This window comes from Chiloscyllium punctatum, chromosome 44, assembly GCF_047496795.1.
Source record: "Chiloscyllium punctatum isolate Juve2018m chromosome 44, sChiPun1.3, whole genome shotgun sequence".
Classification (NCBI taxonomy): Eukaryota; Metazoa; Chordata; class Chondrichthyes; order Orectolobiformes; family Hemiscylliidae; genus Chiloscyllium; species Chiloscyllium punctatum.
Genome location: NC_092782.1, coordinates 18337275 through 18363068, shown reverse-complemented (window position 1 = coordinate 18363068; position 25794 = coordinate 18337275). Strand labels below are relative to the sequence as shown.

Sequence of the window (25794 nt, the reverse complement as noted above, 5' to 3'; positions counted from 1 at the left end):
GGGTGGGATACTCTTCGGACAGTCAGTGCGGTCTTGTTGGGCCTATAAGGATTCTATGGTTCTGAGTTCCTAGGCTGGATCCCAATCAACGAGGCCTGGCTGACAGATATAAACAAGAGTGTCAGAGGTTTGTTCACTCTGAGAGCTGGTTCTAAGGAGCTGGATCAGAGTCAGGAACTCTCCACAAGTAAATAAAGGGTGACTTGATGACCGGGTACCGGCCTCTGTGGAGTTATTTCCTTTCACTTCTGCTCAAGGCCTCCACTATCTCAAGTTAAATTTCTATGTGAAGTTTTGATAACTAATAATGAATCACTGTGGAGTGCAATGTAACTAGGCATTATGTTGGATTTCTGCAATCCTGGATTCATGAAATTGTCAAGCTTATTGTTTGACAAGTCAGTCCCATAAGACCATAAGGTATATGAGCTGAAGAAGGCCATCTGTTCTTCTCTGCCATTCAATGAGATCATGGCTGATCTGATAATCCTCAACTCCACTTTGTTGCCTTTCCCCATATTTCTTGATTACACTACTGAATTAAAACTTTCTGTTCTGTTCTGTCCTGTTTGTCTCTCTCTCTTTCTCTCATATCTCATTCTTGAATCTACTTAATGGCTTAGTCACTATAGTACTCTGCAGTAAAGAATTCCACAAATTCACAACCTTCTGAGAGTACAAATTCCTCCTCATTTCTGTGTTAAATGGGCAGCCTCTTCAGACTTTCCCATGAGAAGAAATAGCCTTTCTGCCTGTACTCTGTCAAGTCCCTGAGAATTTCATATGTTTATACAAGGTCGCCTCTCATTCTTGTATCTTCCAAAGAGTACAGGCCCAATCTACTCAACCTCTCCCCTATAGGACAGCTCCTCCATACCCAAGATCAGCCTAATGAGTCTTCTGTCGACTGCCTCTGATGCTAGTGTGTCTTTCTTTAGCTGGACAAAAATTGTTCACAGCTGTGGTCCGATTAGTATCTTGTATAGTTTTAACAAAACCTACTTACTTCTATATTCCATTCTCTTTGAAGTAAAGGCCAACATTCCATTTCTCTTCCCACTTACTTTGTAAACCTGGATGCTAGCTTTTAGTGATTTATGTATGAGGACTCCAACATCCCTCTGTACTGCAGCTTTCTGCAGTCTTTCTCAGTTTGAATAATATTCAGCTCCTCTCCTCCTGCCTCACACATAACTTTACATTTCCTGACATTATTTTCCATCTGCCAAATTTTTGCTCACTCACTTAACCTATTGATATCTCTCTGCAGATTTTATATCATTGTCACCACTTGCTTTTTAACTTAGTTTCATGTCGTCTGCAGATTTCACTACAGTACATTCACTTCCTTCATCCAAGTCATTCGTATATTTCTGAATGATTCTGGCCCCAGCACTGATCCCTGTGGCACTCCACTCAGCTCACGTTGCCATCCAGAAAATGCCCTTCTTGTTCCAACACCAAGTTTCATTAGTTACTCAACCCATGCTAATGCACAACTTCTAACACCATGAGCCCTTAAGTTGCCTAAGGTGTGGTACCTTATCTGATGCTACCAAGGTGTCTGTGAAGTGCTGAGTGTTTTAACTTTTCTGTGTTTTAACATTCTTGACTTATTGTCTTTGATTTTCAGTTAAAAAAAGTATTTTATTTTGTTTCTGCTCAGGGTGGAATCTGAACCTGAGGAAACGCCAATGGAAACTAAGCCTGATGTCAGCCCTGTGGTATGTTGGACATGACTGCAGCACAGATATCGTAAACTAAATGGTTGCTTTCTAAGTTTAGTAAAAGGGTAGATACGGTAATGTTCAGTAATCACATTGGAAAGTGCACAATAGTCTAGCGTATCAACAAGTTTACATCACCTATTTTTATTCTAATTTTAATCTGATGGTACATTGTCAATATATGTAATACATTTCTGCACGAGATTTTTATTTTAAATAAAGTAATTGAGTAGATGTTTCTGGATTATACTTTTGTCACTTTCTATATTGGGGATATCCTATCACAATCTTTAATTCTATGACAGGTTCCTTCATACAACTCGTAATTGCTTTGGGAGTGCTTTATGGAGTTGTTGTTATAATGAGATCTGACCTGTTTTTATCTGTTTAAGGATCAGGAACTGTATTTTAAGGACCCACAGGAAATCCTGGACATTTTCTTTGATTTGGAAGAGCAGATAGTTTCCCTTCTCCAGTATTGTCGTGAAGCTGAGGAGGACATCGACCGAGTTAATCAGAAAATGGCTGCAACACAGGAGGCCATGTATGTGTGACTTTTCAATGTTTGTCTATGATTCTTGTTACTAAAGATATAATCCATACGCTTGTAGAGAAAGAATTTGAAAATGAGTTGGGGGGGTGTGGGCAACAGAACATCCTTTTTCAAGTCTTTCAGTGAGGATTTGGGAGGAATTTATTTCCAGAGAATGGTCAGAAGGTGCCAAATGGAGTGGGTTCAAACTCACACATGAAGCATGGGCACATAGTTCAGGTTATAATTGCAGTGCAGTGCTGCATTGTCAGAAGTGCTATCTTCCATAAAGTGTTAAACCAAGTCCCATTGGCCCTTTCTGATGGATTAAAAAGGATCACAATGATCCCTCAATTTGAGGATGACGTGTGTTCAGGATCATCGGTTTCTGCTGTGCATCATCATGTGCCTGAACAGACTCATTCTGAAAGCACAGAATTTTGGGCATACAGGATATTCCATGGAACAGTGGGATCTGCATTGTGGGATTTGATTCCTTTTCTTTCCCACTCTAAAACCACTGTGCCTCATCATTAAGGTGTTTTGCCTCAAAGTGTGATGCATCTTGATGGATGTGTTGTTGCCATTCAGAAAGACCAGTAGGGAATTCTTCCCAGTCATTAATGTTAATGCTGCTATACATCAAGAAGAGGTTTGGACAAAGATTTCAGACTTTGTAGCAGACTTTTCTTCGTCCTCACCGGAATGCTGACCGTCGAGAATTGAGAAATCAGGACCTGGAGGAGGAGATGCTTTTCAGTCATCCAGATGCAGTATCCAGTCCACCGAAGTTGGTTTTGTAGGGGTTTGGCCTAAAACATGTGGGGTTAGCTTCAAGAGGTACTTGTGTTTGTTCAACAGTGCCCCTCACCCACACTGAAGCTGGAGGATGTGGCAGAGGCATTGCTGGTGGAATTTCTCCTGCTCTCCGTGTGTCACTGATCCATGGTCCAGGTATCCTTGGAACTGCTGTGCACTCTAGGACTTCAGTTGCTTGTCTTTGTTATCAAACACTCGCTGCTGTATTTTGTAGCAGGAGGAGGTGCTGCAGTTGATTGGTGTTGGATCTTTTCGTCAAAGGTAGCCTTCTGAGAAGGGTGACTGCCAAGACTTGGGATATACTCAATATTTTCCAGACTCTCCTTCAACAGATGTGGGAAGCTGGAGTATGTTAGTATGTGACTGATCAGATTTTGGATGATATGAACTTTGTTTTGTCAACATTCAAGGACCAGCCAAGTCCCTTGTTGGCAGAGTTAAAGAGATCGGGAATGGGTGAAAATCTGGTGCAAAAAGGGGAAAGCACTGCAATGGCCCAGTGGTAATATCATTGGGTCCATAAGCTAAGCAATCCCACCCCCCCCAACCTCCGTCGTGCCCTGAAAGGAATCTGTCCTTACCTGGTCAGGCCTACATGTAACCCCAGACCCAATTGTAGTTGATATTTAACTTCCTTTTGGCACTGTAATGCTCAAAAAGTAAAACTGTGAACATTCTGCTGTGATATGGCAACTTGCGAGACCTCAGAATATTCCAAAGCACATCACACCAAAGTATTCTTACAGTGCCGTCACTGGTATAATATCAGGAAATAAAACAAATCAATGATAGCAATGGTATTAATGACCTGATAGTCTGCAGTGATGTTGATTGAGGGATAGATGTTGGTGCCAGGGAGAACTTGCCCCTCTGAAAAATGTGTGGGATCTGCTACATCTATCCAAAAGGACAGAGCAGTTCCAAAGGACACCAGATGGTACAGCATTGTCTCCAGGCTGGGGTCTCAGCCAGAATTATAATGTGAAGTATTTGGACAAGTGCTACAAGGGTTGTAAGTCAAGAATATTAACTGTGAGCCATGACCATCTAAACACTCTGTTAGTAAATTATCCTTATAATATTTCATATCACTATTGTGGGCAGTGAGAAGCAGCACAACATTCAGTTATTATGAATGTTCATTAAACTTTGTAAACAAGATAATGAATGGGGCAGATTTGAAGGGAGCAATGATAACTCATACTGGTGAGATTGCCACAACAATTATAGTGTGGTGAATGATGTCAGATAAATGCACATGCAAAACCTAATTCCAGTTGTTTAATCAATATTGATGACTGAATGGGAAAAGTTACAAATCATCATTGAGGTGACTAACAGATTATATTACCCAATAGGCGGATTAAAATATTCTGCCTGAAGAGCCAGGTGAAGCATTTTGAGGACGCCATTGAGAATGTGCAAAGTGCAACAGAAGATATTAAGTTTCAGGTCAAGATGTTCTCATGGGCAGATTCTACAGGTGAAGATGAGGTAAACACTCCTTGTTCACTGCTCATTGCTATATTATTTTCATCATAAACATTGAATAAGAATGTCATGGCACATTTCTTCTTAACCAAAGTGATTAAGCTTCCTGAAATGTCAGGGATTAATTAAATAGTGCTGTGAATCCATTCATATTACTACATGTTTGTCCATACAAACATGAATTGGGAGCAGGAGTAAGCCATTCAGCCCCTCAAGTCTGCTGTGTCATTCCATGAGATCGTGCTGATCTATTTGTGTTTCAAATTTGCATCTTTTCCCAATAGCCTTTGATTTCCTTGTCCAGCTGGAATCTATCTCCTCTCTCTACCTTAACAATATTCAATGACCCTGTCATCACCACTTTCTGAAGAAGAGAGTTCCAAAATCTCTCTGCCCTCAGTGAAATAGAATTCCCTTCATCTCTGTCCCAAAAGGCAACACAACATGGTTCTGCACTCACCCACAAGAGGAAACATCCTTTTCCATGTCCATCTTGTCACAACCATTCAGCATTGTATACATTTCAAGTTACATTTCATTCTTCTAAACTCCAGTTGGGGAAAAGCCCAGCCTATCCAACCTTTCCTCAAAAGAGAATGCACTCATCTGAGGACTGCAGATGCTGGAGATCAAGTGTGGTGCCAGAAAACCATAGGCAGTCAAACAGCATCCAAGGAGCAGGAGAGTCGGCGTTTCAAGTATAAACTCTTCATCGGGAATGGGGGCTGTGGGGAAGGGGGCTGAGAGATAAATGATAAAGAGCTTATGCTCAAAATGTCGACTCTCCTGCTCCTTGGATGCTACTTGACTGGCTGTGCTTTTCCAGCGCCACATTCTAGATATCAGTCTAGTAAAGCTCCTCTGAACCAGCACTACGCATTTACATCCTTCATTAAATAAAGAGACTAGGGGATCCAAAATGGCGGCGTTCTAGAAAGATTGCGTTGCAGAGCTCCGCGCTACATTGCAAGCAGGAAGAAGTCCTAACCCACCCTACCTGGGCCACTGCGATATCCTGGGATGCTAGAAAGGTTGTGGAATCCCAAGAAATTGTTAGAGAACAACTTACCAGGGATGCCGAGGAAGGGAGGAAGTACGTCCGAGGCTGGGCCCGTAGCCCAGTCTGCAGCATCCCCAGACTCTATTTCCTACCAAGTCCTGATAGCGGAGCTCACGAAATCTTGATGTTGGGCAAGCAGATAGAGGAGAAGCTGGCCCCGATCTCTATCATGCTGCAGAAGCATGAACAGCAGCTGGGAGACCTCAAAAACGGATGGATGAGGTAGAATGCAGAATCATAGTGGGTGGAAGCTCATACTGGTTCCTCCAACGATAGGATCCAGGCCCTGGAGACTTAGGTCTGTAATTTACTTGACCAGGTTGATGATCTCAAGAACAGGGGCAGGAGAAAAAATATTCGGATTGTCGGTCTGCCAGAGGGTAAGGAAAGTGAGCAACTAGTGGAATTTATTGAGGACTGGTTGCCGAAATTCCTTAGCGTGGAGGCAGGAATGAGAAGTTTGAAGATTGAGAGGGCTCACCAGGACACGGCGCAAAGGTCAGGTCTGGACCAATGTCCTCGTCCTATCTTGGTGATAAGGAGACAATTGTGGAAGCTTCCAGAATCCAAGGAAAGGATCCGAAAGCCCTAGTTTGCGAGGGCTGTAAGATCATGGTCCTTCCAGGACTTCTCAGCGGCGGTGATCTGGAAAAGAAAATCCTTTGATGGCATTAAGAGAAGATTGAGGGAGCTCGGGATCCAGTACTCTCTGAGGTATCTGGTGATGCTTTGGATCACCTTAGATGGATCTGTACATCTCTTTGACACGTCTGAGAAGGCAAGAGGGTTTGTGGACAAACTAATTTAATCTGAACAATTTAGTATGTACAAATAGTGTGTTGTTTGGGTACGTCTCTACTTTTCCTTTTCAAAAAAAAAAGGAGGAAGCCTGGTTAGGGCTTTCTTTTCCTCTTTTTTGTATTGGTAATAATCTCATCTAAACTAAGCTTGGGGGTGGCTGGGCTGTTTACTTTCAATTTCTAAGTTATGTTAAACCAAACGATGGGTGGGGTACTTATTTTGTTATTCCATGGTGTATTTTCTTTCTTTCCTACTTGCTTTTGTGGTGCGGCTCTAGCTAGGCGGAGGGAAAATGGTTGGGATGGCTAGCTGCCTATCTATGGGCAGTTTATGCCCATTTCAGGTATTTAAATGCCCTGGCTACTGTATTGGCAGCAGGATGGAAAGTTGGATTTTGGGATGTGTAGATGCCCTCTTTGGGCAGGGGGTGAGTTTCCCTTTTCAGCGCCATTCACACTTTATATGTTGGTTTGTTTTTTTTTTAGTTTTTGTTATATATAATCTTTGATAGCTTCGTAGGTTTGTTAACTGTAGTGGTTTTGGTTTACATAGAATTTATGTTCGAAGATCTTGTGACACTAAGGCTTGGCCATTTGTAATTCGAGTTCCTCCTCTCTGGAATCTAAATGTTACTGCAGAAGGTTATGGCTAATGCCTTGATTAAATGGCATACCTGTAATATCAAGGGGAATCACTCACCAATTAAGAAAATAAAGGTACTCTCGAGTCTTAGAAAGGAAAAGGTGGATATTGCTTTATTACAGAGACACACTTGGATGATAGGGAGCATTTGAAACTACAGCAGAATGGCTTTGATCGGGTTTACTTTTTATCTTTTAATACCAGAAGTAGGGGAGTAGCTTTATTGGTTAGGAGGAATCTCCCATTTAAGCTACTAGTGTGTGTTAAACACGCACATGGGAGGTTTGTAATCCTCAAAGCCCTGATAAACTGGGAAGAATATGGTGTTTTAAATGTTTACTGCCCTCCGGCCCATCCCTCAAATTTCTGGTAGATGCTTTCTCTAAAATGATCAGTCTCGAGTCTGGCATATCATTATAGGGGGAGATTTTAAATGTGTTATGGATCCCATAGTAGACAAGTTGTCCAAAGCACTCCCCCCCCACCCCCCACCCCACCCCACCCCCCCCTCCCCATTCATAGGGCTCCCAATATATCAGCTGCAAAAGTGGGGTCAAAATTGCGTAAGATTTTGTTGTATGCGGATGATTTATTTTGTCAAGTCCTGCATTTTCGGTGCTTCGCCTCATACATTGCATCAGCTCGTTTGGCACCTTCTCGGACTACAAGATTAATTTTGCAAGATCAGAGGCTATGCCTATGGGTGGTCTTATGAAGCTGCTTGGTCTTGACAGCGAATCTCGATTCCCGTTTAAGTGGTCACAGGGGTTTTATGTATTTCATTATTCATTACTCCAGATTTTGATCGGTCTTTTAAAGCTAATTTTGTTCAATTATTTGACAAAATCAAACAAGACCTTCAAAGATGGGAGGCACTTCTGGCCTCATGGTTTGGTCAGATAGCTCTTATTAAGATAAATATTCTCCTCCGTTTGCTGTACCCTATACAAATGCTCCCCCTGATTTTTGATAAACAAATGTCTAGGTGACTGAACAGCTGGTTCAGCTCTTCTATTTGGCATCGTAAGCAGCCCCTTATTAAATTAGCTAACCTGCAGTTGCCTCACAGGCTGGGGGGAGTGGATCTCCCAGACATTAAAAACTATCAACTAAGCTTGTTTTATTTTACGTGAGTGATTGGGCTTGTGGGGACCCTTTTTCAATATGGTTAGATATTGAAACCTCTCAGGCAAAGTGTCCCCTTACTAGCTTGCTGTCTTTGGACAAAATGAGGACAGTTAAGGAATATTGCCATCACCCAATAGTTATCAATACTGTTAAAGCATGGAGGGCAATTCGGCAGAGGGAAGCCAATATTGGTAAAACATCTTTTCTTACACCCGTAGTGGGTATGCCTGGTTTTCAACCGGGGGTGATTGTTTCAGGACTCAAACATTGGGCAGCTAGGGCCGTGTCTTGCATGGGTGATTTATTTGAGGGAGACACAATTATGTCTTTTGATCAGTTAGCGCAGAAGTATGATTTATCTAGCAGGGACCTCTTTCAAGTTAATGATTTTATTCAAAAAAAGACTACACTCTTGATTGATCCCTACAAATCCAACATAGAGAGGAGGGTGCTCAGTGCTAGGAGTACACGTTCTGTCAGCACTTTATATCATTGACCGGTGGGGGCGGCCCCTCAGATGAGTTTGATCGGCTTTGCAAGCGTGGGAGAGAGAGCTAGGCATTGAGGTCTCCTCAGAGACATGGGAAGATATTTGGGAAAATGCAAGAAAGATATCAGTTTGAAATAGGACCCATGCTTTACAGTTCAAGATTCTCCATTGGGTCCATTTGGCTCCGGATCGTTTGTCAAAGTTTAAACCAGGAGTATCTTCAACATGTCCCACGTGTCTCTGCCTCTGGTCCTGTGGTAGGCTTCGAACATACTGGAGCACTGGCAGGTGCGATAGTGGGGATTTTGGGTGTAAGGGTGGAGAAGGACACAATCTCTCCTCTTCTTGGCCTGCCCAGTGTATTCCCTGTAAATGCGCATAAGAAAAAAACTTTTCAATATCCTCACTTTCTGTGTAAGAAAGAATATCTTGTTAGGTTGGGTGTCCTAAAATCCCCTGGGCCTTTTGGGTTGGCATAAGATTGTTATCCAAATCCCTTTGGATTTTCTTACAAGTATGGTACACCACAAAACTGAGAATTTCTATAAGATATGGCGCCCACTTTTGGAATACCTGGACTTTTATGTAGCCGTAACAATTGTGCTTTGCGAGTCCAATATCCAGAGAAGGGGAACTGTGAACATATGAATATGTGAAAATTAATACTCTTGATATTAGAGAGTTAGTGTTTTGTTTTGCTGAGCTGTATGATTATTATTTATTAGTTTGTTGTTAGTTATTATTTATTTAGTTAAGTAGTTAGTTGGGGTTTTTTTTATACATTTAATCATTTGTACAGGAGGGCGGTTTGGGTTTTTTACATTTTATTTTGTTTCTTTTGTATTGTTCAGAACTGTTTTGTTTTGTATTTGTTGTAATATTTTAAAAAAACTATTTTTCAATAAAAGCATATTTTTAAAAAAAGACTAAAACTGCACACAATATTTGAGATATCAATTTACCAAAGTCCTGAAACATAGCATCCTCCCTTTCATATTCAATTTCTCTCTTAATAAAGGCTAGTCTTACATTTAGATCCTTCATTTGTATTCGCATACAATCAGAATACTGGAGGTTGGCTACCATGGTGCCACAATTTAAGAAAGGTGGTAAGGAAAAACCAGACCGGTTAGGAACTCGAGACCGATGAGCCTGATTTACGTGGTGGGGAAGTTGTTGGAGGGAATCCTGAGGAAAAGAATTTATATGTATTTGGAAAGCACTGATAGGGATAGTCAACATGGCTTTGTGTGTGGGAAATCGTACCTCACTAACTTGATTCAGTGTTTTGAAGACGGAACAAAGAGGATTGATGAGGGCAGAGCAGTGGATGGGATCTATATGGACTTCAGTAAGGCATTCAACAAGGTTTGTTATGGTAGACTGGTTAGCAAAGTTAGATCACACAGAATATAGGGAGAACTAGCTATTTGGATGCAGAACTGGCTCAAAGGTAGAAGACAGAGGGTGGTTGTGGAGGGTTGCCTTTCAGACTGGAGTCCTGTGACCAGTGGTGTGCCACAAGGATTGGTGCTGGGTCCACTGCCTATTGTCATTTATGTAAATAAATTGGATGTGAACATAGGAGGTATAGTTCGTATGTTTGCAGATGATACGGAAATTGGAGGTTTAATGGATAGCGAAGAAGGTTACCTCAGTACAATGGGATTTTGATCAGGTTTAGATTAGATTAGATTACTTACAGTATGGAAACAGGCCCTTCAGCCCAACAAGTCCACACCGACCCTATGAAGAGCAATCCAACCAGACCCATTCCCCTACATTTACCCCTTCACCTAACATGCACATCTTTGGACTGTGGGAGGAAACCGGAGCACCAGGAGGAAACCCACACAGACACGGGGAGAATGTGCAAACTCCACACAGACAGTTGCCTGAGGCAGGAATTGAACCCGGGTCTCTGGTGCTGTGAGGCAGCAGTGCTAACCACTGTGCCACCGTGCCGCCAGGTGAGCCAATGGGCTAAGGAGTGGCAGATTGAGTTTATTTAGATTAAATGCGAGGTGCTGCATTTTAGAAAGAAAAATCAGGGCAGGACTTAAATACTTGATGGTAGGGTCCTGGGGAGTGTTGCTGAACAAAGTGCAGGTTCATAGTTCCTTGAAAGTGGAGTCACAGGTAGATAGGATAGTGAAGAGGCGTTTGGTATGTTTCTTTTATTGGTCATTGCATTGAGTATGAGAGTTGGGAGGTCATGTTGTGGCTGTTCAAGATATTGGGTTAGGCCACTGTTGGAATGCTATGGAATACTAAAGGAAGGAAGTTATGAAACTCGAAAGGGTTCAGAAAAGATTAACAATGATGTTGCCAGGGTTGGAGGGTTTGAGCAAGAGGGAGAGGCTGAATAGACTGGAGTTACTTTCCCTGGATGTCTGAGGCTGAGGAGTCACTTTATAGAGGTTTATAAAATCATGAGGGACATGGACAGGATAAATAGACAAGGTCTTTTCCCAAGGATGATAAAGTCCAAAACTAGAGGGTATAGGTTTAAGATGAGAGGGGAAATCTATAAAAGGGATCTCAGGAGCAACCTTTTAATGCAGAAGATCGTGGTGTATGGAATGAGCTGTCAGAGGAAGTGGTGATGGCTGGTACAATTACAGCATTTAAAAGGCATCTGGATGGGAATATGAATAGGAAGGGTTTCGAGGGATATTGGTCAAATGCTGGCAAATGGGGCTCTATTTATTTATGATATCTGGTTGGCATGGACAAGTCGGACTGAAGGGTTTATTTCCATGCTGTATATATCTATAACTCCTATGACTCTATAATTTTTTTGTGACTTATTCACTGGAATGCCTAGATCCTTCTGCACTTTAGAATTCTGCAGTCTTTCTACATTTAAATAATATTCTTCATTTTCAGTCTTCTTTGTAAAGTGAACATCTGATTTTCCCACTGTATATTCCATCTACCAGACATTTGCTCAGCATTCCCTGATACAACTTGTGTTCATCTGCAACTTCTTGTGTGCTTTCCTACCTATCTTAGTGTTGGCTGAAAATTTAGCCACTGAGCCTTTGCTCTCCTTATAAGAGTTACCTGACAAAGGAGCAGCACTCCAAAAGCTTGTACTTTCAAATAAGCCTGTTGGTCTATAACCTGTTGTGTGAGATTTTTAACTTTGTCCCCTCACAAAAGTTGCGGATATAAATTGTAAAATATTTTGGTGCAGCACATGCAACACATGCTGCCAATCAGAAAATGACCCATTTTTTGACACATTCTTTGTTTTCTGCCAGTCAGCCAATCTTCCATTGTTACTGATATGTTACCTCTACAGCATGTGCTTCTGCTTTGCACAATAATTTTCTTTATGTAACACCTTGTCAAATGTCTCCCTTCCTGCAGATGATACTTTTCAGCCCAAAGGAAACTCTCCTGAATCTAGTGAATTTGGAAAGTTAACACCAGTGCATCTGCTACCTCATTACCCACCCTAAGATGAAGTCCAGCTGGACCTATACACCTGTGAGCTCAGAGGTCCAATTGTTTAGTTACTAACAATTTTGTCATTATTGTAATTTCACAAGTTCCTCTCCCGTCTACCACCTGATTTGGTGTTGTTGGAATGTTGGTCCTGGAATGTTGTTGCATTCTCTATAGTGAAGACACAGCAAAATGCTTGTTCACTTCATCCATCATTTCCTTATTATCCACTGTTAAATCCCCAATCTCACTCACTAAAGACCAATGCTCACTTTAGTTTTGCTTGTCTTGTTAAATTACCTGTATAAACTCTCGCTATCCATTTTTACATTCCTAGTTTGCTTCCTCTCATTCTCTAATTTCTTCCTTTCAGATTAACCTTTCAATCATCCTCTGTTGTTCTTTATATTCTGACCAATCATCCAACTTGTCTCTCACCTTTACGTAGTTACGTGCATTTTCTTCACATTTGATACTTACTCTGGTTAACCATGGAGAGGGGAATCTCTTTGTAAGATTTTTCTTCAGTGCAGAAGCATAATTATTCTGATCATTCTGAAATATCCCCTTAAATATCTGCCACTGCTTCTCTATTCACATTCAGACCACACAAGTGCCAGTGAATGACCATCTCCAACAAGAGAGAATCTAACCATTGTCCTTTAACGTTCAAAAGTATTACCATCACTGGATTTCCTACTGTCAGCATCTTGAGAGTTACCATTGACCAGAAACTGAACTGGATTAGCCAAATAAATACAGTGACTCCCAGAGCAGGTTAGAGGCGAGGAATCGTGCAGAGTTACTCTCATCTTGAATCCCCAAAGCCTATCCACCATCTACCTATAAAGCATTTGTGAGGAATGTGCTGTAATACTCCCCACTTGCCTGCTCACCAACACTCAGGAAGCTTAACACCGTCCAGGACAAAGCAGCCTGCTTGATTGGCACCTCTGCCACTACCTTCAATGTTTACTCTCTTCCCTACCAATGCACCGTTGCAGCAGTATGGATCATCTACAAGATGCACTGCAAGTAACTCACTAAGGCTCTTTCAACAACATCTTCCAGACTTGCAAATCCAGATATGGATAGCAGATGCCCACGAGCATCAGCTGCTGCAGTGCAATTTTATCCTATTTTCCAGAGCATTAACTTGGGACTCTGAGTTGCAGAGCAAGTGAACACTACTGTCTTGAGTTTAAGTCAGATGGGAGTACACTGGAATGGTCTAGTCTGGAGATAACCAGCTGAGGGTGAGGATGTCATCAGCAGATAAACTAAAGAAGACAGAGCATCAGTGGAAGTGAACGTAGTGATCTTGTGATGTTGCAGATGTGAGGTTGATAGCTCCTCTTCAGATCAAATGCACCACCAGGGTTGCAAAGAGTTAGTTCAACCCCCAAAGGTTGCTGGGGAGAGTTAGAGTTAGAGTTAGTGGCTGGGGACCCAAGACAATTCTTTGTTATCCTTTCATGGAATATTGACAACACTGGCTGGTCCAGCTTTATTGCCAGCCCTAATGGCCCTGGAGAAGGTGACAGTGAAGAAACAGTGATATAGATCCAGGTCAGAATGGTGTGTGGCTTGAAAGGGAACAGAAAGAGGCCACGGGCCAGTGTTTCCTCACCAGTGCAGAAATGAGTCACACCCCAGTATAGCCTTGCAGGTTATGGCAATGTTACTTGTCAGCAGGCAACAGTGCAGCAACCTAGAAATTTCACAAACTGAACTCTTCATGTTATTGTGCATGTGCAGCCACACACCATTGTAGGATGGATCTCAAACAATGATGAGACAATATAGGAAAAAGAATGCTTGGTGGCATGGTGTAAAGGTAACAATCTCTTCCTCAAAGTCAACAAAACTAAAGAGCTGGTCATTGACTTCAGGAAGCAACATGGAGAGCACGGCCCGATCTACATCAAAGGTGCTGAGGTGGAAGAGAATTGAGAGCATATGTTCCAGGTGTGATGATAACCAGTGATCTATTCTGGTCCACCTATGTTGATGTGATGGTCAGGAAAGCACAACAATGTTTCTCCTTCCTCAGAAGACTAAGGAAATTTGGCATGTCTGTAAACACACACATTTTTAAAGATGCAACATAGAAAGCATTCTATCCGAATGCTTCATGGCTTGGTATGGTAACTACTCTGCCCAGGACTGTACAAAACTACTGAGTTGTAAACACAGTCCACTACATATGCAAGCCAACCTTTTATCCACTGACTCCATCTACACTTTTCATTGCCTCAGGAGGGCAGAAAACATAACCAAAGACCCCTCCCAGCCCAGATATAATCTCTTCCAACCTCTTCTATCAGGCTGTGGGTGCAAAAGCTTAAACATATGTATCAACAGATTCAAGAACAGCTTCTTCCCCACTGTTATTAGATTTCTGAATGAACCTCTCAATTTTACCTTTAATGTTAATCTCGCTCTTTGTGTACCTTATCTGCAGCCATAAAATTGTGTTTTTGCTCTGTTCTACTGCCCTAATGCACTTTGTATGGTATGATCTGCCTGTACTGCACTCAGACTAAAACTTTTCACTGTACCTAGGTACATGTGACAAGAATAGTTCAAATCAAAATAAAGGAGATGCACACTTAAATAAATCATGCATGCACTCCAAAACAATTAGGTTTGTTGTCAAAATGTTCTGGTATGTGCATTCCTGCAATTCTGCTGTTTTGCATTTTCCCAATTTTAAGTACTTTACCACAAGTGGCCTTCTCCTAGCAGATTGCGCCCTAACTCTGGAATCTCCTCCCCTCAAATCGGTCCACCATTAAATAATAGCACCGTGGTTGAGTGGTTAGCAGGGTTCAGTTTCAGCTTTGGGTGACTGTGTGGAGTTTGCACATTCTCCACATGTCTGCATGGGTTTCTTCTCGGTGTTCCGGTTTCCTTCCACAGTCTAAAGATATACAGGTTAGGTGGATTGGCCATGCTAAATTGTCCCACGGTGTCCAGGGGTATGTACGTGGATTAGCTACGGTAAATGCAGGGTTATGGGAATAAGGTAGAAGGCTAGGTCTGAGTGGGGTGCTCTTCAGAGGAACAGTGCAGATTCGAGAGGCTGAATGGCCTCTTTCTGCACTGTAGGGATTCTATGATTCAAATAAATTACATTTAAAGGTAAGTTGCTGCCATATTAGAATAAAATTGGTTGCAGGATCTCAAAACTGCATTGTTGCACACCATTTCTGTTTTAGAAAAAGGTATTTCAACAGTTGGACCAGGGCCTTGCGAGGCTGCATCAGACGTGCTTTAAGGACAGCCAGGTACCAGAGGATACTTTGCAGAAGCTGAAGAATGTTGAGGGTGAGATTCACAGGCTGTTGGATTGCATTGACGCAGCTGCAACAGCGACAACAGTCAGCAGCATCCTGAAGAGAAAACAGAAAGAGGATGCAGATAGGTGAGGACATTGTCAAGCTGATGTTTGTTTGAGGTTAGATTACCTGGAGTAAGTGCCACCAAGCTTTGAAAGGTGTTCAACTTCTCTGTCACAAAGGATTCCATCCATTCTACAGAGAGATCAGACGTTTGTGCCACGGACAGTCCTGTGTTGGGTCTGGTTTTGCTGGAAGCCCTGCATTGCTTTATGAAGAAGGGGGGTTTTGTGTGTTGTTTGACCATGCTGCAAATGCCAAGTGTCACAATTTGTTAAGAGTGCCTACCTGTCCCTGGTGTCACACAGCATAGATCTGGCTTTGGTGCCATCGCACAGTCCATTCAGTTCGGTCGGACTCGACCACCCGGCCCTTGTCGAAAGGCCTGGGCAGAGAAACCACCATGCGGTTCAATGTTCTTGTAGTCCTGCAGGACCAATGGATCCTGTAGGATGGTTCCCAAGCAGACATTCATTTGGCACATGTCTCATCGCCAGAACCTTCAAACAAGCACCAAGATGTCGCTTGACTGGTACTGAGCAACACTCTCCCTATCTGATCCTTCACACAGTCAAGTCTCGGCCATTCTGCTTCTCTGAAAGTGTCTGTGATGAGGATGAGATCATTCTCCACTTCTTTCAAGAGTGTTTCATTGCAGTGAACATCTGGAGTGAGAGGCGGTGTTTGTTTTGTCGGCATCACAGTGTCATAGAGATGTACAGCACGAAACAGACCAGATACCCTAAATAAATCTAGTCCCATTTACCAGTATTTGGCCCATATCCTTCCAAACCTTTTCTATTCAATGTACCCATCCAGACATCTTTTAAATGCTACATTTGTACCAATCTCCATCATTTCCTCTGGCAGCTCATTCCATGCATGCACCACCTTCCGCGTGAAGAAGATGTCCCTTAGGTCCCTTTTAAATCTTTCCCTTTTCACCATAAACCTATACCCTCTAGTTTTGGACTCCACTATCCGGGATAAACCACCTTGGCTATTCACCCTGTCCATGCTCCTCATGATTTCATAAGGTGACCCCTCAGCCTCCAATGCTCCAGGGAAAACAGCTCCAGCCTATTTAGCCTCTCCCTGTAGCCCAAATCCTCCAACTCTGGCAACATCCTTGTAAATCTTATCTGCACTCTTTCACATTTAACAATATCTTTGCTGTACCAGGGAGACCAGAATTGGATGTGACCTTCTTAAATTGTCCTAAACAATGTCCTGTACAGCTGCAACATGACATCCCAACTCCAACACTCAATGCACTGACCAATAAAAGCAAGTCGTCGTCTTCACTACCCTGTCTACATGTGACTCCACCTTCAAAGAACTATGAACCATCACCCTAAGGTCTCTTTAATTGGCAACACTCACCAGATCCCTATGATTAAATGTATAGGTCTGCCCTGGTTTACCAAAATGCAGCACTTCACATTTATCTAAACTAAACTTCATCTACCACTCATTGACCCATCTGGTCAAGGGCCCATTGTACTCTGAGATAACCTTCTTAACTGTCCACAACGCCTCCAGTTTTGGTGTGATTGGCAAACTTACTAACCATTCCTCCTATATTCATCCAAATCATTTATGTAAATAACAAAAATCAGTTGATCCAGTACCTGTCCTTGTAGTACATTGCTCGTCACAGGCCTCCGATCCCAAAAACAACACTCTACCATCACCTTTTGTCTCCTGCCTTCAAGTCAAATTTATATCCAAATGGCTAGCTCCCCCTGGATTCCATGTGATCTAATTTGCGGAACCTTGTTGAAAGCTTTACTGAAATTCAAATAAACAACATCAACTGTTCTGCTTCATCAATCATCTTTGTCACTTCTTCAACAAACCATCATCTCCCAGATCATCCACAACCTCATCACCTCTGGGAATCTCCAACCCACAGCCTCCAGCCTCATTGTCCATGAACCCTGCACTGCCCGATTCTGCATCCTTCCGAAGATTCACAAACCTGACTGCTCCCACTCGACCCATTGTCTCAGCCTGCGCCTGTCCCACTGAACACTTCTCTTCCTAACTCAACACCGCCCTGTCACCCTTAGTCCGGGAACTCCCGACCTACGTTCGTGACACCACCCATGCCCTTCACCTCCTCCAAGGTTTTTGTTTCCCTTGCCCCCAACGCTTCATCTTCACCGTGGACATCCGGTCCCTGTACATATCCATCCGCCATGACAAAGGCCTCCAAGCCCTTCGTTTCTTCCTCTCACACCGTCCCAACCAGTACCCTTCCACCGACACACTCCTCTGCCTGACTGAACTGGTCCTCACCCTCAACAATTTCTCCTTCCAATCCTTCCACTTCCTCCAAACCAAAGGGGTAGCCATGGCACTCATATGGCACCCAGCTATGCCTGCCTGTTTGTCAGATACATAGAACAGTAGTTACACCTGCACCTGTAACCTGTTCCTCTGCTACATTAATGCTGTATCAGCACCACCTCATGCTCTCACGAGGAGGTTAAACAGTTCATCAACTTTACCAACACCTTCCACCCCAACCTCAAATTCACCTGGACCATCTTGGACACCTTCATCCACTTCCTGGACCTCTCCATCACCATCTTCAGCGACCAACTAATTACAGACATCTACTACAAGCCCACCGACTCCCACCCTACTCTTGTAAATATGCCATCCCTTATTCCCAATTATTTCACCTCCGCTGCATCTGTTCCCAGGATGACCAATTCCACCTCGAAGTCTCAGATGGCCTCCTTCTTCCATGATTATAACTTCCCTTCCTATACTTCACGCACCACCACCCTTGAACCCCACCCCTCCCAACGCAACAAGGACAGACCCCCTGGTCTTCACCTTCCACCCTACCAGCCTCTGCATACCTCTTCATCCTCCGACACTTCCACTGCCTCCACAGATCCCACCACCAAAGATACATTCCCCCCACTACCCCTATTAGCGTTCTGGAGAGACCAATCCCTCTGCGACTCACTCGTCAGGTCCACGGCCCCCCAGACCACACCCCACTCCTGGCACCTTTCCCTGTCACCACAGGAAGTGCAAAGCCTGCACCCGCACGACTCCACTCACCTCCATCCAAGGCCCCAAGGGATCCTTGCACATCTGTCAGGAGTTTACTTGTACCTCTACCAGTGTCACCTACTGCATCTGTTGCATTCGATATGGTCTCCTCTACATTGGGGAGACAGGATGCCTTCTTGCGAATTGTTTCAAGAACATCTCTGGGACACCTGCACCCACCAACCCCATCGCCCTGTGGCTGAATACTTCAACTCCCCCTCCCACTCTGTCAAGGACATGCTGGTCCTGGCCGCCTCCACTGCCAAACCATCACCACCCGACACCTGGAGGAAGAAGGCCTCATCTTCCGCCTTGGGACCCTGCAACCACACGGGATCAATGTGGATTTCAACAGTTTCCTCATTTCCCCTCTCCCCACATTGCCCCAGTCCCCAGCCTCCAACTCGGCACCGCCCTCCAGACCCGTTCATCACTCCTCTCTCTGACCTATCACCTTCTCCCTCAGCTTCATCCACCTATCGCTTTCTCAGCTACCTTCCTCCAATGCCAGCCCCCTCCCATTTATCTCTCAGCCCTGACCCACAAGCCTCATTCCTGATGAAGGACTTATGCCTGAAATGTCAATTCTCCTCCTCGGATGCTGCCTGACCTTCTGTGCTTTCCCAGCACCACACTCTTGACTCTGATCGCCAGCATCTGCAGTCCTCACTTTCTCCTTCAAAAACCTCAAGTCAAGTTAATGAAACATGATTTCCCATGCACAAAGCCATGTTGACTACCTTTCCAAATACATGTAAATCCTGTCCCTCAGGATCCCCTCTGACAAATTACCCACTAGATGTTCATCCTGAACAGTGTGGTTTATGGGTTGCTCCCATGGATGTCCACCTAGACAAACATCAATAGCTACTGAAGGGCTGTGGACACGGTGAAAGATGGTCTGCCTAACACTTGTCAGCCTTCCAGCGCAAAGAGCTACGGATGGCCTGTCCCAGTTTGGCACCAGGAATGCATGTTGAGGGCTGTAGTAAAGCTTTGAGCATCCACTGTTGAGTCTCAAAGGGGAAAGGTCCCTGTCTAAGGCATTTCCACCATTGGGGTGTAAATCTGTTTGACAACTTTTGGGCTGCATGTTACTTAACAAGTGTCACTTACTGTATGGGACACAGTTGAACTGAATTGTTGTCTCATTTGAAAGGCTACAATATTTACTTTCTGAATGAAATAACTTGACAATGTTGCTAGTGGCTCACCCTTGGAGCTGTAGAGATGCCCTCATTGTGAGACTACACTCCAGGTGATCGAAAATATATTTGACCAGCAGCTGGGTGTAAAAGTACGTTTCCCACTGACATTAAAATCTGGACAATTCCTCTAACAAATCAAAGAATTGCATTTCTGTAGTGCTTTTCATATCCTCAGGGAATCTTAAAATGCTTGACAACAAATATAATCTTTCAAGTATGGTTCCTGTTGCAGTAAAGCTCCCACCAGAAATGGGACAACCCTCTGTACAGCCCTGGATTCGGAATGGGTTATTTTCTCACATTAGGGCTGTGAGACTTAAACTCCTGTGTTCAGAGGTGAGACCGAGCACTGCGAAGCCACGGCAGCTTCTAAACTGAGCAGCACACGGAGGGCGATGATGGCCCAGTGGTATTGTCACTGGACTGTTAATCCAAAGACCCAGGTAATCCTCTGGACACCTGGGTTTGAATCCTGCCACGGCAGACGGTCGAATTTCGGTTCAATGAAAATCTGGAATTAAGTGTATAATGATGACCATGAACCCATTGTTAATTGTCGTAAAAACCTATCTCTTTCACTAATATCCTTGAGGGGAGGAAACTGCCATCCTTACCTGGTCTGGACCATATGTGACTCCAGACCCACAGCAATGTAGTTGACTCTTAACCACCCTCTGAGCAATTAGGGATAGGCAATAAATGCTGCCTAGTCACTGATGCCCTCATCCCATTAATGAATATTATAAAAAAAACACACTGCCACCGTTTCTAGAGCAGGAACTGAGAAAATTGAACAGCTGACTTGACAATTCATTGATAGTTTCTAGTGTTTGAAATCGTGTTCTGTGTTCATTCACGAGATGTATTTATTTTTATCCGCTGCATTCTTGATAACTAGTTCAGCTTTGACTACCGGCTGGAGTGTGCTAAAAGGCATGTTCTGTTCTTTATCTTAGGCTGCAAGAAGAAATGATGTCTCGTATAAAAAGTTCAATGGAAGCAAGAAATAAAAATCGACGCGAGGCAGCACTAAGAGATATACAGAAACGGGTAGATACTTCTCAGATGTAATTCATTCTGCATCATGTGAAGTGCTTTCATCTCCAAACTAATGTCCTTGAGGGAAGGAAACTGCCATCCTTTATATATATACATTATATATTTTATATATACATTAAGGACAAAAAGGTAACTATGGAGAGAATAGGACCCCTCAAAGATCAGCAAGGCAGCCTATGTGTGGAGCTGCAGGAGATGGAGGACTTACTAAATTAGTGTTTTACATCAGTATTTACTGTGGAGAACGACATGGCAGATATAAAATGTGGGGAAATAGATGGTGACATACTGAAAAAGGTCCATATTACAGAGGAGGAGGAGCTGGAAGTTTTGAAATGCGTAAAAGTGGGTAAATCCCCAGGACCCGATCAGATATACCCTAGAACTCTGTGGGAAACTAGGGAAGCGTTTGCTGGGCCTCTTGCTGAGATATTTGGATCATCGATAGTCACAGGTGAGGTGCCGGAAGATTGGAGGTTGGTTAATGTGGTGCCACTATTTAAGAAAGGTGGTTAGGAAAAGCCAGGGAACGATAGACCAGTGAGCCTGACGTCAGTGGTGGGCAAGTTGTTGGAGGGAATCCTGAGGGACAGGATGTATGGACTGTATTTGGAAAGGCAAGGACTAAGGGATCGTCAACATGTTTTGTGTGTGGGACATCATGTCTCACGAACTTGATTGAGTTTTTTTGAAGAAGTAACAAAGAGGATTGATGAGGACAGAGCAGTGGACGTGATCCATATGTACTTCAGTAAGGTGTTTGACAAGGTTCCCCATGGGAGACTGGTTAGCAAGGTTAGATCACATGGAATACAGGGATAATTAGGCATTTGGATACAGAACTGGCTTGAAGGTAGAAGGCAGAGGGTGGTGGTGGAGGGTTGCTTTTCCGACTGGAGTGCCACAAGGATCGGTGCTGGGTCCATGACTTTTCGTCATTTATATAAAAGATTTGGATGTGAACACAGGAGGTGTAGTTAGTTAAGTTTGCAGCTGACACCAAAATTGGAGGTCTAGTGGACAGCGAAGAAGGTTACCTCAGAGTACAACGGGATCTTGATCAGACGAGCCAATGAGCTGAGGAGTGGCAGATAAGAGTTTAATTTAGATAAATGCGAGGTGCTGCATTTTGGAAAAGCAGATCAGAGCAGGACTTATACACTTAATGGTAAGGTCCCAGGGAGTATTGCTGAACAAAGAGACCTTGGAGTGCAGGTTCATAGCTCCTTGAAAGTAGAGTCGCAGATAGTTAGGATATGCTTTCCTTTATTGAATATAGGAGTTGGGAGGTCATGTTGCGGCTGTACAGGACATTGGTTAGGCCACTTTTGGAATATTGCGTGCAGTTCTGGTCTCCTTCCTATCAGAAAGATGTTATGAAGCTTGGAAGGATTCAGAAAAGATTTACAAGGATGTTTTCAGGGTTGGAGGATTTGAGCTATAGGGAGAGGCTGAACAAGCTGGGGCTGTTTTCTCTGGACCGTCGGAGGCTGAGGGGTGACCTTATAGAGGTTTATAAAATCATGAGGGGCATGGATAGGATAAATAGACAAAGTCCTTTCCCTGGGGTGGGGGAGTCCAGAACTAGAGGGCATAGGTTTAGGGTGAGAGTGAAAGTATATAAAAGGGACCCAAGGGGTAACTTTTTCACGCAGAGGGTGGTGTGTATGGAATGAGCTGCCAGAGGAGGCTGGTCCAATTGCAGCACTTAAAGGCATCTGGATGGGTAAATAAATATGAAGAGTTTATAGGGATATGGGCCAAGTGCTGGCAAATGGGACTACATTTATTTAGGATATCTGATTGGCATGGACGAGTTGGACCAAAGAGTCTGTTTCTGTGCTGTACACCTCTACGGCTCTATCTGCTTCCACTACCTCTTCAGGCAGCGTGTCCCAGATTATAATTTGCTACGTTTAAAAAAAATTCTTATCCTCAGAGCCTGTAGTTCTTTTCAATTCCCTGCAATCTAAGCTCTCTTGTTACTGATTCTGCTGCCACAGGAGACAGTTTCTCCTTATCTGACTGTACTCTTCCATGACTTTGAAAAGGAAACAACAGGATGTAAAGGATAAGTGAGCTGTACAAGCTGGGTTACTATCAGAGAAATGGCACAGAGGCTGGGCTGAATTGGCCCCCTTCTCCTGTGTCACCATTCTGTGACTCTGTTAAAACTTCTCAAAACCATTTCTGTTCTATGGAACACAATTGCAGCTTATCTAGTCTGTTGAACTAAAGTTTCACACGGAACCACAACATGGCTACAACATGCAGGAGGCTATTTGGTCAATCTGGTCAGTGCTGGCTGGCTGCCCTTTTCCCAAACTCCTGGCAGATTTTTTCAGGTTCTTATTTAATTTTCATTGAAAGCTATGACTCAACCTGCCTCCACACACTCTGATGCAGTGATCCAGATTGAAACCATTCACGGTGTTTTAAAGAAAAGGATCTTGCCCCCACTTCTGCTAGTGGGGTCTCTCCCTCTCCACTCTGTTCAGGTCCTTCGCGATTCTGAGTGCTTCAAACAAAACTCCCCTCCACCCTCTTCTCCAAGGGCAATATCCCAAGCTTCTCCAATCTGTCCGTGAGACCATTATAGCAGAATTTAGGCATTCAGCTCTTTGAGTCTGCTCCACCATTCAATCATGGCTAATAGGCTTTTCAACCCCATTTTCCTGCTCTCTCCAGGCCATTTAGTATTCTGTAAGTTTCAATTAGATCCCTCTTCCCCCCCACCCCTTAACTTCACCAAGTAATGAAAGTCTCTCAGTCCCAGAAACATTTTTGTAAGCGGCATGGTGGCTCAGTGGTGCTGCCTCACAGCACCAGGGTCCCAGGTTCGATTCCAGCCTGTGTGTGAAGTTTGCACATTCTCCCAGTGTCTGCATGGGTTTCCTCCCACAGTCTCTAAAGATGTGCAGGCCAAGTAAACTGGCCATGCTAAATTGCCCGTAGTGCTAGGTGCATTAATGAGACGGAAATGGGTCTGGGTGTGCCCCTCTTCAGAGGGTCGGTGTGGACTGGTTGGGCCGAAGGGCCTGTTTCCACACTATAGGAAATCTAATTTATTCTAATCAAGCTTTACCTGCACCTTTATAAAATATTCACAGCTACCAAAGACATGGTGTACAGGCTGGAGCAGTACCGAAACTCAAATGAAATTTTTAAAATTTTTCCAACAGTTGGGTCGAAAGCTGGTGTATCGCTCAGAGCCCATCAGAGACAAAGGGAAAGGGAATGATGTAGTAAATAACGAAATTGAAGAGGTCAATGAAGAAGAGTTCTTTTTCACTTAAGAGTCAAGAGTTAAACCTCGTTGTTTTGTGTTCTGTAAATTATTTATTGATATTCAGCTGTTCATTAATAATGTTGATAGCAAAGATATAACTGGAATGTTTGTGTATTGCTGTTCCACCATGTCTATTGTCCTTATACACCATTCCACTCAAGGTCAAAAGGCACAAGATCTTCTGAAAAGGCATGTTGCAAGACACCTGACCTTTTTTTTATATACCGCAGGACCCATTGTGTGGTTGGCTGCATGTACTACTGCCCATTTTTATTGGGAGTGAGATTTAAAATGTTTTAAACCAGTATATATCCAATACATTAATCACATGCAACTTACTGGCAGACTAGTGTAACTTACATATCTGAACGAAATTGTATAGGGCACTGTCATTGGGCATGCAATCTCAATACCATTTGAGCACTGTATGATCATTGTGAATGCTTTACTTCAAGATTGAGGTAAAAGAGATCTGCAATACATTTCTGAAAACAAGTCAGGAGAATTATAGCAACATTGTTATTTCCAAAGGAAAAGCAGAGATTGCAGATTTTATTTATCATGCTGAGTGTCTTTACTTGCTAGGATACTGACTGATACTGTAGATGTTGGACTAAATACACACATGAAGTAGCTGGTTTGTGCATGTATGTCTGCTCACACCAGGTATTTCCATGATAATTACTACAAGTGATTTTATCACAAGTGGATAGCCAGTTAATCTACTAGACAGCACTGGATTAAAGCAACATTTGTCCCTTTACTGACATGTATATGATCTCTTCTAAGATATGGGATTCCTTCAAAAGAACATTAGGACCAGTTTCTGGCTCTATCCTGCCGTAAAACTTATGAGATGATATGCTAAAATGGTGTTGCTTATTAAATGGTTCTGATAAATTGCCATTTAAGGCAATGGTGGGACTGATATATAAAGTCACATTGATTCAGAATATAATCTTGGATACACTTGGTGAGACTGTTTCAGTGGTACCTTTCACTGGCATCTCTTCCTTCTACTTTTAATTTCAACATCCTACATTCTCCTTGTCCTGAGTGACTAATGACTGAGCTTTCCTAAATATTTCACTCAGCAACGGAGGGATTTTCCAATATCAGCATTGTATGCTCACAGATAAGGTACAGAATGGCCACTTCAAGAAGTTAAAACTCCTTCTGCTCTTCCAAAAAAAAAAATGACCTGAGGACAACCTTCACTAACAGTAATCCATTAGCATTTGCTCTTCAGCTCTTCAAGGATCACAGTCATGTCCTTCACAGTAGAGAAAAGGAAAACACATGTTCTCAGGATCCAAATGCAAACCTTCCTTTGTAGTATTCCCTCACTTCCAATTACTGTTAAATAAACTCTTCATAATGTCTGCTGTAGAAATACAATTTTGTTATTGTTCTCAACTATTGTGCAATTTTGCTGTTTTTCAATATTTTGCTAATTGTAGAGTTTGTAGGATACTGCAATACAAATTGTAATGTATTGTATGTATTGTAGTGTAATGTTTGTATCCTAGTGTAAGGATGGGCTGTTTCTTTCAAGGGATTTTAATTAAAAGCTGTTTAAAAAATAATGGTCTACACTCTTTTTGAGCGAAGATATATTTTAC

General features: G+C 43.0%; 1 protein-coding gene across 2 annotated transcripts in view; it reads left to right on the top strand.

Annotated features, from left to right (window-relative positions):
* The window catches only part of LOC140466773 (coiled-coil domain-containing protein 38-like), a 66450-nt gene extending 40743 nt beyond the window's left edge, over nt 1-25707 (top strand). For both annotated transcript variants that reach the window (XM_072562390.1, XM_072562389.1), the window contains exons 10-15: nt 1667-1724; nt 2120-2271; nt 4437-4572; nt 15365-15570; nt 20781-20874; nt 24066-25707. In XM_072562390.1, coding sequence (XP_072418491.1) covers nt 1667-1724; nt 2120-2271; nt 4437-4572; nt 15365-15570; nt 20781-20874; nt 24066-24179 — 760 coding nt within the window. In that variant the 3' untranslated portion in view covers nt 24180-25707. The remainder of the gene's footprint in view (nt 1-1666; nt 1725-2119; nt 2272-4436; nt 4573-15364; nt 15571-20780; nt 20875-24065) is intronic.
* Nucleotides 25708-25794: the final 87 nt, after the last annotated feature.